This window comes from Zalophus californianus, chromosome 4 (assembly GCF_009762305.2).
Source record: "Zalophus californianus isolate mZalCal1 chromosome 4, mZalCal1.pri.v2, whole genome shotgun sequence".
Lineage (NCBI taxonomy): Eukaryota > Metazoa > Chordata > Mammalia > Carnivora > Otariidae > Zalophus > Zalophus californianus.
Window position 1 is genome coordinate 157,339,059 of NC_045598.1, and position 13,878 is coordinate 157,352,936.

Sequence of the window (13,878 nt, forward strand, 5' to 3'; positions counted from 1 at the left end):
GACAATCCTGTACTCTTTCCTACCATACTATAAGGGCCATTTCTCCAACCTCCTCCTCCCTGGTCACCCTCTCCTCACTCATCCCCTTCAGCTAAATTAATTCCTGCCTCAGGGCCTTTGTACTTCATATTTTCTCTGTCTAGAACGTTTCCTTATCTCATTGTGGCTTGCTTCCTCATTTCTTTCAAAATGTTTCAAATATTACCTCTTCCAAGAGGTCTTTCCTTACCCTAACCATCCTAAGATAGCAGCACTATTTCCAACTCTGTTTTAGTTCTATTCATAGCATTTAATATCCGAGATTGTATTATGCATAATTGATGTTTTTTGTCACTCGCACTAAAATGCGAGTGAGGGCAGGAATGTTGTCTGGCCTATTTTCTGCTGTATCTCCAGTGCTGGCATGGCACAGAGCAAGAGCTCAGTAACAATTTGTTGTTGCATGAGTGGAATGAGTTCTCTTTTCACAGAACTCTGACAGAGCTTTGTAGAAATCTTCTTGCCTGTTAGTCTAGAATTATTAGTTACTTAATGCTTATTTATTTTTTCTGCAAGCTTGAATGCTCTTAGAAGACAGAAATTATGTTTTAGTAATTTGGGGGTACACAGGAGGCATTCAAACAATGACACTACCTCTAAAACTCCAAACAGTAATTTCATATTAATTATAGTAAATCCAGAAGCATGGAAAAATACATCGCATTTAATTTATAAAGTATTCCTGTGCATGTTACAAGAGATTAAATACAATTAGATACTTACTGTTTCATATTTTTAAAACAATGCCATTTTCAAAATATAAAAAATAGACCTATTTTCAAAGAACCATTTAAATATGGCTTTGAAAACCACAATGTTTTATTTACAACAAATAGATGGAAGTGCAACAGCATTCATAAAGGTTTATGATAAATAGAAATATTATTCTGGCATCCTTTTGGGGCAGGCTTTTATAGATATTTACAATGGCTTAAAGAAGTAAAATCAATAATGGCCATCAATGTAATTTGTATTTAAACCTGAATATGAACAACCAATGGAGATTATTCATTATTTGGGATCTGAACCCATATATCTGATAGCTGAAGTAGGAAGTTAGTTTCTTATTTTCACACTTTCTCAAAAAACACATTCCAATCATTCCAGTATCTGTATGAGGTGATCTACTAGTCATCTACAGCCAATTAGTGATTTATAGCCAAATATGCTAAGTTAGGGCTGACAAAGCTAGATTCTAATTCAGATTTTATAAGTTTAAGAGAAACTAAGTACCTATGTCAAAAAATATAATAACTGGATCCACAATTACGTTTTAAATTATGGAAGAGCCACTGGAGAAAAAAATTAATGACAGAATGACAACAAATATCAGATATTTCTCAAATTAAGTATATAACTTCTCTAATTTCCCTAGTTAGCACATTCCAGTTGAATTAAAACTAAAGCACATTTACAGTATTTTTTTTTCTTACCAAAATTTCCCAATTCAAAAATGGTCTGGATTTAAGCAGTACTTTTCCCAGCAAATCCTTAAAGTTTAATTTGCCCTTGAAACAGCAATGATAATTCTTTTCAGAAGCCATTTTCTTTCTATTGCACAGAGACTGATTTTAAAGCCAATCCAGGCAAATGAATTCAGAAAAAGCACATTTATCTAATCCATTTAGCAAATGCTGTAATCAGCTTCTATGTGAACAGTGAAATACAGAAATTTGTGAAACTCTCCACTTGATGTCAGTTATACTATTGTGTTGATGGGAGCCATTTCTGGCAGAGGTAGCCAAGTCCCATACATATGGGGAAGGCAAAAAGCAGAAAAACATTGCAAAGTCTTAGCAGTTCTTTGACTTCTAATGATTACAGACCAATTTCCATTGTGAACCATGTTGCTGTGCAGTCTTCTTCCGAGGTTTACATCTCAAACACAAAGAAAGGAACAGTTGCTCCCTTAAGCAGATGTATTGGAATTATCTTCTTCTAGCTTACTTTTTTTTTTTCTCTAAGGTCAAGTAGAAAATGTGAGACATTCTCATATACCACAAAAGTGATACAGCAGGCTGGAGTCACTCTAATCAAATTGGGGGCAATTCCTTTGTAAAATCCACCGATGCCTTCTTTCCTTTAGAGGGAAAAATAGATATATGCTTAATTGCCTACACAGCTAACCTGACGATACAAAAGTTTAATTGGCACAGGGCATGGAATCAGCATTCAAGCCTCCCCGTGCTTTAAGTCCATGTTTTCGACATGCTGAAGTAATGTAGTTTACGAGCTATTTGTAGGGGCTTCCATTCCTTCTGTGACTGACTCAGGAAGAGAGGGCAGAGGCACTCCAAAACTGAAAAGTGCTATAATGACAACCATCTTTCAAATGTCTCTAAACATACAAGCACACAGGAGCATTAACTGATTAACTAATGTACGCATTAAAAGTCTTATAGCTTATATAAATGCAAGGCGACACTAAATCTAGCACATACAAAAACAAAACTTTATTTCCTTAATGCCTAGAATGGAAATATGGCCTTCGAACTTATCACTTGGGTTCTCAATAAATATTTACTGAACTCAATGTAAACATCCTAAATATTCTGCTCTGGCCTTTCAGAATTACAGAAAAATATGGGGATGTCTACCTATAACAGTTTATCCACAGGCTGAAGAGCGAGCATCTCTTCTATATATGGAGACAACTGTTTACAAGTTATCGTGCAAGTAGCAGTTTAATTATATTAAACTAGGGTTTTTATGACTTCCTATATTCAATGCCATTCAACTACCTTATGACACCTAAATTTTGGTATATTAATTTGCTGAAGCACAGTTTTTTTTTTTTTTTGAAAGAGAGTGTGAGCAGGTGGGGGTGGGTGGAGAGGGAGGGAGGGAGGGAGAGAGAGAGAATTACAAGCAGGCTCCACGCCCAGTGCAGTGCCTGACACAGTGCTTGATCTCACAACCCTGAGATCATCACCTGAGCCAAAAATCAAGAGTCGGATGCTTAACTGACGGAGCCACCCAGGAGCCCTAATCTCATTTGATTTTTTTAACAACCTTGTCAGCCTAGATTTTCTGATTTTACAAATGAAGGAATCAAGCCTCAGAGATTAAGTCTGTGGGACTTAATAGTCCCAGAGGGACAGGTAGTCAGTGGGAAACAGAAAAGCAGGGGCCACCAGCCATGTTTTCCCCACAGCAAAGTGGCCTTTGCTACCCAACTAACAGCAACCGGATACTTGGAGGCATGCAGGGCAGCTCCTGAAAGCTGTTTTGAGACGCCACATGCTCTCACCTCCATGTCTTTGTGATCACGTCCAGCACGCCCTTGTAAAACATGTGCTGGTCCTGAAGACGGGCTCTCACGACCTGATACGGGTACGTGGCTGCCACAGCAAATATTTTGGAGAGTGCTGCAACAGATATGTATTCTATCGTGCTCTAAAATGACAAAACAAAACATTTATTTTTCTTTAGACGGGATTCCTCTACAAATATAAAAGTTAACATTATATAGGAAAACGTTTAAATGGATCTGAGAGTGAAAAATATGGTTTCCCCATTTAACACAAGCTCTAGCAAATAAGGGGTTCTATTTTTAACATGTGTCATTTGCCTATAAAATATTTAACTGTAAATTAAATTAGTGGCAGCTGTCATCATAGCAATATTACCAAAGTAAACATAACAAAACTTCCATCTATTAAATGCTCATAAACGTAAATGATATCCTTTTTTTTTTTTTTCTTTTTTTAATAAAGAACCATCTTACCAACTGGGCTTCTGGTAATCTGTTGATATGCTGGTTGTATTTCAACTTCAACAATTCATATGCCATAAATTGAAGGGCACCATGTGATGTTCCAAACAGCCCAGGAATAAATCCCTAAAAGGGAACAATTAAACAAAACAAAAACTAAGCCAGTTCCCAAAGGACCACAGTTTCCAGGGACGGGAGTAAGGAATGGGTGACCTCGATGTGTGACTTAGAGAAATGGTTACTGTACAAAATTTTAGACAGGCCTTCTCACACCCACCAGTGTCATGGTGATGTACCTTATGGTAATCAGGATAAACAGATTAAAGCACAATTTCTGTTTATAAACTAGAACTTCGGTTTTCACTAAACTGTTTCTTGCCTGAGTCTGGCTTCTTTTCAGGACTGACCAGAGGTCACTCAGAACTCAGACAACAGAGTCAAGGGAAGTTACAATGGTCAGTTATTCAAGAAATACTGATAATTCATTACCTTATACAATCCACGCACACCTTCATACTTATATATTTTCAGAAGTGTATCAAACATTCCTTTATATTGTCGTTGTGAGGAGTTAACAACACCATTGTACTGTAACATAAGGCGAGTTTTTGTTACCCATAATGGGTTTGTAATGCAGAGGGTCATGGCTCCTAAAATCAAATTTAAATAAGATTACTCAGCATACAGGTACTTTGTCACTTACGACAATCCAGATTGAAAACAGTCCTTTAATATAAACAATGGGTTGCCCAGGGGTTGTACCTGAAACAGTGAGATACAGTATCTGAGGAAGTCTGAGGGTTAAAGGGTAGCCACAGTTTTTGGTGGTCATAAAAAGTTCCTCACTCGGTTAGTGGGAGGTAAATTAAAAGAGAAATGGAAATGTGAAACACTTTCCCTTTGAGGTGTGAGGACAGCAAAGATGTCCTGGCTCCTAAACAGTATGGTTTGGTGTAGAGAACAGATGGGAGTCCTAGGAAGCAGACTCTGATAAGATATAAATATTTGGGAGCAGGACAAAGTGTAACCCAGAGGGGTTGGATATTAGGGGAAAAGGATCAGGCAGCCAACACCTCAATAATTCCTACATGTGCCTATATATATATCCACCCCAACTTTACCACAATCCTCCTCAAATCCCAAGTGGCTAATGCATCTCAAAACTGAACTACATGATAAATAGTATTTTACATTCTTTACAGAAAGTGACAATTTTGTATATGAAGAATTTCATCTGGTTAAGTTTCTCATTTGCTGAGTTTCCTAAGTAGTCTTTCATTCAACAAACATTTACTAAGTCCCATTGTGATTCAGGCCTGTGCTAGCAGCTAGGTGTTCAAAACTGAGTAGATTTTTTAAGACAAGAGCTATCAGTAAACAAAGTGTCAAAGTATGAGTTACAAAGATTTATGGGTCCTGTTCTGCTTTTCTCTTCAGAATATTACACATACATGAGACAATTAAAGAAGGCTACTAAACTGTCTAATTTGAAAACCGAAATCATACTTTAATTGAAGAAAACACCATACCAAATCATCTTAAACTATCAGGAATTCATAACTTTTCTAAATTTTACTTCCTTTGTGATAACTAGAATTCTTGAAATCTGTCCAGATTAACTGATAAGAATAGCTGCTTTCTAAGAAATTCCATGTGATAACTGGTTACATAAGCATACTCAAACTCTATTGTTCAATGGGGGGAAAAAGCAAACAAAACAAAAAACAAAAGTGAAAATCAAGTTGGTAGTTGCTGTTTTAGATTTCACACACTGCCTTACCAGCTTCAGCAGCGGAGACGAGGTACTCTGTTGCCTCTAAACGTTCCGCTCTTCCTTCTGTCTTATATGATTTGATGGCATTGTAACTAAGAGAATTAAACATAAGCAGTTTGATAAATATTTGATAGGTGTCATAGAGCAGTAAAGTCTGTTTTAAAATGTGTGTAACTTAACAGCAGCACCCCAGAAGTCAATGCATGAGGCAACCAAGAATGGATTTGCTGGAAATGGTTTACTCTAAGAGTTTACCCATCCCGCCCCCGGAAATGTATACAGCTACCACTACATACGCAAAATATTTTTAACCAATTAATAGCGACAACAGGAAAACTGGGAGGCGGAGGGCCGTAGCAGTGGTGCAGCAATGGGGCAGACGAGGCAGAAGGACAAAAGGGGGCCCCTAACAAAGAAGTGCTGAGCACCATGTTCAGGTACTGTGGTTGGCAATTCTACCACCTAAAACACTCCGTGGGTCCTTCCTGGTGGATTAACAAGGACCACAGGCAGCACACAAGTAATCATAATAAAGACAACAGAGATGGTGTCATAAGAGCTAGAGAAACTAGGGCTGAGATCACAGAAGGCTTGTGTAGGAGGTGGCACTGGTGGGGCGTGGAGACAGGTACAGTTTCAATGGGGAAACAGGTGAGCATGAGCAAAGATTATAATAAGGGCGGCCGGGGAAGACAGAGAAAACTGAGACACACTTGAGTGGCAGACTGACACTTGGGCTTTATCTGGCAGAAAATTGAGAGCCACTCAATGTTTCTCAGCAGAGGAGTCCGATCAGCCTCTTCTAACTCCAATTTCCATTTTCCTCTTGGAAGAAGAGTTCAGCTACATAAATCCTTCCAAACTTTACCAATACTATTCTAACATGAAACAAGTACACTTTTTAAAGAAATTCTCATCACATAAACCTTACATTCATACAGCATGTCCTTAGAAACTCTCTTTAGAGAACCTACACAACTTAAAATTCATAATAGAATCCATTTTATACCTATAGTTTCACCCATCTAAGTGTGTTTCAGAACCAAAAAGAAGAAAAATACATTTTTAAACAATACTAAGTTTGAATCTGTTTTGCATTCACTTAAAAAATATTTTAAGATTGTGGTTTGGGGGCACCTGGGTGGCTCAGTTGGTTAAGCTTCCAACTCTTGACTTTGGCTCAGGTCATGATATCAGGGTTGTGAGATCGAGCCACACACCTGGCTGTGCGCTGGGTGGGGATCCTGCTTAAGATTCTCTCTCCCCCTCTGCTCCTCCCCACCGCCAAGATGACTGTGGTTTGGATACTGCCATAAAATTATGGCAGATAAAGTAAAATATACAACACAAAAGAGAAAAAGGCAGATAGACCAGGTCCTGATGTTCTCCTAAAAATGCCATCTATAAAACAAAGACAAGCCTCCCCATCCTGGATTCAGGTTCAAATATCAAAGGCAGCAAGCGCTCCTGCAATGCAGTGCTCTGTTCCCACGTTCTTGCACAGTCAGTAAGCTCAGTGTGCCTGTCACAGGCACCTTCTGCAGCTTCTTCACTGCTCACAGAATTGCAGCTATTTCACACGGTGACCATACCTGACAGGGGAAGGAGGAAGGAAATGAACGAGCTAGGAAGATGATGGAGCAGGTCAAATAGGTGGCAAGAAGGGATGTGCCTCAAGCTCTTTTAGCCGCGCATTGGCTTTTACTTTCTGTTCCCAAGAAGGGCTCCCATTATATGTGTTCTTATGAGAACCCCAAGACACGTCCTCTTCGGCTTTCCAACTTCCTTACGAATCAGGAGTACTTTGATAAGGCATCTTCCCGAATTCACCTCACAGAGGTGGCTTCTCTAAGAGCGTTTCTCCAACTCATCCTTCACCTTCTTCCTATTTAGAACTTTCTTCCAGACCAAATGCCTCTGATAATAGCTGACAGAGAAGGAAAGTAATAAGCCTTTTGCTCTTTCTGACCTTTCCTATTCAGAGAAACTGATGAAATGACTCATCTTGGTTCATCAACTGAAATGTACAGATCACTGAAAACAAAAACTCCTTTTATTTAATACTGTAAAATCTCCCAGATTTACTCACAAGAAAAAGTAGAGTCCCCAGGATAAACCTGCACCCCACACATTTGGGGTTACTCCTTGGTAAAGTCCCCGTAGTCCATCAAGTTTCCAAATGGTAGTCAAGCAATGCACAATTCCTTTATATTTTGGTCTCAGTTCCAATCCATCACTCACTGCAGTAAAGGCACAAAATTAGGTGACAGGAAAGTTCTAGCTCTGAATCACATATAAACACAGACATCACATAGTCATAGTACAGAGATAAATTCAGAAGAAAACCCTTTTTAGATACAGAAAAATATTTCTCTTTATTTTTTGGAATTATTTACTCTTTATTAATTTCTCTTTAAAACATCTGATGCATATTGCTAGAATGTTCAACAACTTTCAGTTCTTACGGTCTCTGAACCTTAAAGCTTTTACACAGGCTATTCTGTCTGCCATGAACACTCTGTCTTCTCAGTCACCTAACTCCTTTACACAGCTAACTTTGATTCCTCTTTCAGGTCTGTTTAATAATTTCCTTTGGTGATCCTTTTCCTATCCCCTAGATGAGCTCAAGTTTCTTTGCACCCATGGCATACCATACTTTCCCTACCATAATAAAAACACTCTTCATTGCAATCATTATTGTTCAATTATTCTGGCTGCCCAGTAGGAAGATGCTCTCTGAGGGCAGAGACTACTACTTCTTCGATGCAATATTTCTACTCCTATCTTAGTGCTTTGTACACTGTAGGTGCTCAATATATATTTGCTCAATTATTATATCCTGAATATTGTTTCTTTTCCAGATCCGCCGTCTATCCCTTTCTACCACGTTCTGCCTAGCAGCCTGACCTTGTGTTCTAGTTTCTAGTTGAGTTGGGCTAGTGGGGAGGCCTGACAAGAGATCAGAGGGATGCAAGAGAGTAGATGCAGGTATTTACTCTTTTACCTCCCTTCCTATGGGGTTGCCTTAGGCGGGCTGCACTTTTCTATTGCCAGTCACAGCTCCTCTCAAAGTGGCCCTCCCTCAGTGACCTCCTTCCCCCTGACATTTGGCCCTTCAGGTGGCAACAGCCCAAACGGTTTCTAACTCCAGAATACTGCAGTATTCCTTGTGGTTTTGCTATAATCTCCTATCTTTGTAAACGGTCCTGTTAAGCAACCACTCCCCTCCCACGCCCTGAATTATCTTATTTTGAATGTGCCTTCTGTTTCCTATGGGGAAATGGAATGAAAGAATGTCAAATTTATAATCTAGATTTTTTAAAGTTGGAATTTTACTACATATAGTTTTGTATACTGCTTTTTTCTTCACTTGAGAGTATACTGTGAGAATTCCTCTTTGTTATTATAAACTTATTTGTAATTAAATAGACTATCAAAAGATTTTTTAAAATGGTATGATGGTTTTCCCTCTCACAGATATCCCATCATTTGTACAATCATTCCCCTAGTTGACATGTAAGTTTTTTTTTTTTTTGCTATTATTAAGAGGTTTCTAGAGAATATTCTGTGCAACATTCAAATTCTTACATCCTTAGAATTAACTATTAGAATGGGAATTAATATGGGTCAAAGGTTTTAAGTACATACTGAATCTGCCCTCTAGTTTATACAAAATTACAGTCCTCTGGCCATATAAAAGCATGCCCAGTTCATTGTCCCCTTTGCCACTACTCCACCACATAACGCAGCCTGGCAAAGAATCACTGTTTAACATTGCCAGGGAAAGGGAGAAAGTCAATTTCTTTCATCATTAACCTGACAATGTTACACCATGAAATGAGATTAAAGTACATGAGGCTTTGTCAGAAGACCTGGGTTTGATATCTAATTTCCCTAATTAGCTACATGATCTTAATCTTTCTGAGCTTTAGCATCCTCATTTATAAAATGGGGATAAATATGACCTACCTCACAGGTTGCTGACAAGTTTATACAAGATACCAAGTTTAAAAAAGCAAGTAATAGAGGGACTGGCTCTCAAGAAATATTTTGCTGTGTTTATTTCATAATCTTTCGGATAAGCATCAGAATTTGAATTTCACATCTCTTATTCTCCTGATAAATTTCTTTCCATTTTCCTTTCAATAATAAGCTCACAACACAGTTTCTCTCTTGAGGTAAAAAACAAAACCACAAAAACACCATCTGCTTTTCATGGGTATGAACCAATGATTTCTTTATTGTTTTGACGGGTCACTTGATTATAAAAGTAGAGTATTAAGTATCTCAGTAACAGGCAACAACATTCTATACCCTATACTTCCCTGAAACTATAATCTTGTCTCCACTATATAGTTAGGATCAAATCTTTAAATCTGAAAAATATTCATTTGTACACCTATCAATTTAGAAAAAAATTGAAAAACTATTTATTGACTCCTTATTATTGCCAGGCAAAGGGGGAATCTAAACGTAAGTAGGACACAAACCCTGACCCTGAGGAAGACATAATCTTCAAGGCCAAACAGCAACAATCACGTTGCAAAGTTACAAGCACTGTGGTGAATGGAGTGCTATAGGATTACAGAAGAAACACACAAAAAATGTTTTGTATAGAAGGAAGGGGGGAGATGCAGTAGAGTGACAGGGAACGTGAGAGAAATGCTTGGGTAGAGCCTTGAAGATTGATTAGAAACTTGTCTTTGGGGAAAGGAGAGAAGGTTTGTCTCTAGACAAGTGCACTAGCTGGTGTAGATAACATGCAAGCATCCCAGTGCCTGGCACCGTCTGGGAGAACATGAGGGCTTTGGTGAAAAGTGTACAGTTGATGGAGAGAAGGGATGGTAGGAAATTAGGCTAGGGAGTAGGACAACGGTGTGATAGTATGAACTGCCCACTGCCCTGTGATTTGGTCCTCCACCCATTACTGCAAGTGCTCCAAAGCCCCCGAAGTGAACTTTGGGAATCCTCTTTCTCACCAACCATTTAGCAGCACCTAAGACTGTCTGCCTCCTAAACACTCTTCTTTGGGCTATTTTTACACCACACTCTCCTGATTTTCCTCTTTCTTCGCTAGCCACTAAATTTCGTTTGCAGCCCCCTTCCACTCCAACACTTAATGTGTGACCCTGTGTCACTTACCTGATTACTCTGTGGTTATCTCATCCACAGAATGGGAAAGATAATAGAACCTAACTATAAAAATTACAAAGGGCTAAATGAATTAATACATATACAGCCCTTAAAATCATGTATGGCACACGGCAAGCATTAAGTATTAGTTTATTTAAGCTACAGGGTCTTGCAGTATTACCCTATATATACAAAACTGGACTGTATGATATTCTTGTTACTTGATTTTACATTCTGGTTCCTCGATTAACTTATGGATTATTAGGCTTTCAGGTTATTTTAGAAACTATTTTTATACCTCATTCTTTGTTGGGGCTTGCATTCTCACTCTCATCAGTCTTTTTTTAAGTTTTATTTAAGTAATCTCTACATCCCACATGGGGCTTGAACTTACGACCCCAAGGTCGAGTCACACCCTCCTCCAACTGAGCCAGCCAGGCACACCTCTCTCTCATCATTCTTGGATGATTTAAAATTGTATCTTAAAGTTAGAAGGGTCCTCAACAATCACCTCATCCGACTGACCTTTCCACTCAACGAAGAGTATCTTCTACCTACTGTCATCTAGCCCTGAACCACTTCCAGGTATCACCAGTTTCATTTCTGAGCACCCCCACTTGGGGCAGGCCACAATCTGCTTACCTGTCATTTCCACTCAACCTCCACCTGGTCTTTAGATGAACTCATAAGATAAATCCCTTTCACACATGGCAGCTCTTCAAACACCTGTCTCTGCCCTCCACCCACCTGCAGCCAAACTAGTTCATCAGTCATTTCTCACAAGTGATTTCTAATCTTTCTACCACTCTGGACACTTCTGAGTTCCAATTTGCACCTGAACTCATTGAACTATTCCAGGTTTGGTTTAATGGGACATTCAAGACTAATACCCCCATCACTAGGTAATTAAAATTTCATTACAAGGGTGTAAGTTTCATGAAGCCTAAAAACTACAGCATTAATGCTGATGGCCAATCAACTATTTTGATTTCAGTTATTCATCTTCCTAAATTTTCCTCTTTTCTATCACCATTTCACAGCCACACTTTATCATTACAAAGTCCTACTTTGATTCCTAGATCTTTAATTTTGTCCTCCCATCCAGGCTCAATCATCTTACATATTACCTTGGCCATACTGGTTTCCTGAGACTCCCCATTTCATCAAGGTTACCAATCTTCTCAGGTACCAAGAATTCCCTTTTTTCAGGCACAATCTGCTTCCTAGCACACTCTTAAACTCACCAAGCCAACACTATTCCTCAATGATCATCCCAACTGTCACCTCTTCTCCTAGACAAAACATTGGAGACACCAAATCATACAAGCCTGTACCTGTAGCCAAATCCAAAATTCTTTTCTTCATGTTCAAGCCACCATATACTAGGGAGTCCTAGAGGTAGAATGGTGAGTGGTTAAGAGTCAAAGCATTCTAGAATTAGACTGCCTGGGTTCAAATCCCACATCTATGCCGTTATAAACTTGAGACTTGAGCAAGTTGGTCAACTTCTATTATTTTCATTTGTATAATGGAGATAATACATTCACAGGGTTGTTCAGGGTAGTAAATGAGATAGATAATGCATGTAAAACTCTTAGTTCATTGCCTTGCTCTTAGTAAATGCTCAGTGTTACTTGTCATCATAATTTTTATCTGTGCATGTGTCACAAACTCCATGGAGACTATATGCCTTTCTGGGTTTTCTTTTAAGAAGTATTCTGCGTAATTTTCACTGATTTTCCTCTGTAGAATGGCTTCTTGACTCCTTTCCAGCTGTCAAAATATCAGTCCTTCTGTGGGGAACCTCAAGATCTAACGGAATCTTACAGATACAGCTACATATGGCCGTCAGCAATCTATAATTCTCCTGATAGTCTGTCTCTACTCATATTTTGATATTTGGATTTTGCCCTCGATTTTATGTTGTCTTAGAATTATCTTTTATGTGACTAACACTCAAGCCTACAATTAGACCGTAAATCCCTTGAGGATAAGAACTTTGTTTAGGTACGTCTGTATCCTATACAGCAGTCTACAAATATTAAGAAAACAATATATTTTAGGCGGATAGAATCATTCTGACTCTTGAAGATGAACCACTTCTGCAGATCTAATTCTCAAGGCAGAACTTGTAGTAGTAAGAAAACCAAATGCCAGAAAATAGTTTCCCAGTAAAGTTATCAAGACCTTCTTTGAAACTATCTTTTCCGGAATTCACTGTTGGGTTTAACTTCTAAGGTGCTTTGTAAATTTCACTTAACTCCCTGCACTTAATTCAATAAACGTCAATTTAAAAAAATAGCATTTGGATGGTAGCTATCTATTCCTTCATAGGACTTTGTACCACACTATAAACACCAAAAAACAAGCCTTCAAGAGAATCCTATCCCAAACCTATTCCCAGCCACCCGCTGAGGATTACGCGGTAGCCCACTTTTTCCTCAGCTCAGCTGCCAAACATGTGGCTACCGTAAGATTTCAAAGTACCTCCAGAGGTTGGTGAATGATTAGCACATGCGAGGGCTAAACCCTAAAATGTGCCAATCCCTTTCTCACTTTACAAATACGGCGTTGAGTCCCCCATCCTACGCCAATTTGAACTTTTCTCAGACTTTTCTATCCCTGTTCTCCATTCCTTAGACTTGGGGAACTGGGACGAGGGCGGCCGGATCCCTTTCCTAGGCTCCCGTTCCTCAACTAGTTCCAGGTGAGGCCGGATAAGCAGCATTTGCTTCAACGCTCGCCTTGTAGTATGCAAGGGGCAGGGGAGAGCAAGGCCTCCTTTTGCTTCTTTATCACCCAGTTCGGGTACCAGCGAGGAGAAGGAGCCCAGGGTACGAGTGGGCTCTTACCGGCGAAGCGGATCTTCACGAGGTCCAGCGGGTGCAGCGCGAGGTTGGACAGGACCCCGCCGCTCACGCCCGCCACCAGGTTCTCGTACCGGACGTGGCGGAATATCGTGCTCCACGCCGACGACCCTGACGCCGACTGGCCCTGGGCCGTCATAGTCCCAGGGCCCGCTGATACCACGCCCAGGGACGCGGAGGTGGTAGGAGATGCAGTGGCCGCCACCGTGGCGACCGTCGCCGCCCAGGAGCAAAAACCGCGGGGGGGGCGAGCCCACTTCCGGGACCAGCGCTAGGACGCGGTAACTAAGCGGAGAGACCCCAGCGCAGAGCCAGCGTGAGAGGCGCGAGGTAGTACGTCACGCCAGCAG

The 13,878-nt window shown here is 39.8% G+C and overlaps 1 protein-coding gene across 1 annotated transcript; it reads right to left on the reverse strand.

The window, feature by feature from the left end:
• Positions 1-682: 682 nt before the first annotated feature.
• SLC25A32 (solute carrier family 25 member 32) lies at positions 683-13,748 on the reverse strand. Its single transcript, XM_027606918.1, has 7 exons — positions 13,514-13,748; positions 7,618-7,768; positions 5,535-5,620; positions 4,244-4,404; positions 3,767-3,880; positions 3,290-3,435; positions 683-2,119 (listed from the first exon to the last, which is right to left on the reverse strand). The coding sequence occupies exons 1-7, from the start codon at positions 13,665-13,667 to the stop codon at positions 1,978-1,980; spliced, it is 954 nt and encodes a 317-aa protein (XP_027462719.1). The 5' UTR covers positions 13,668-13,748; the 3' UTR covers positions 683-1,977.
• Positions 13,749-13,878: the final 130 nt, after the last annotated feature.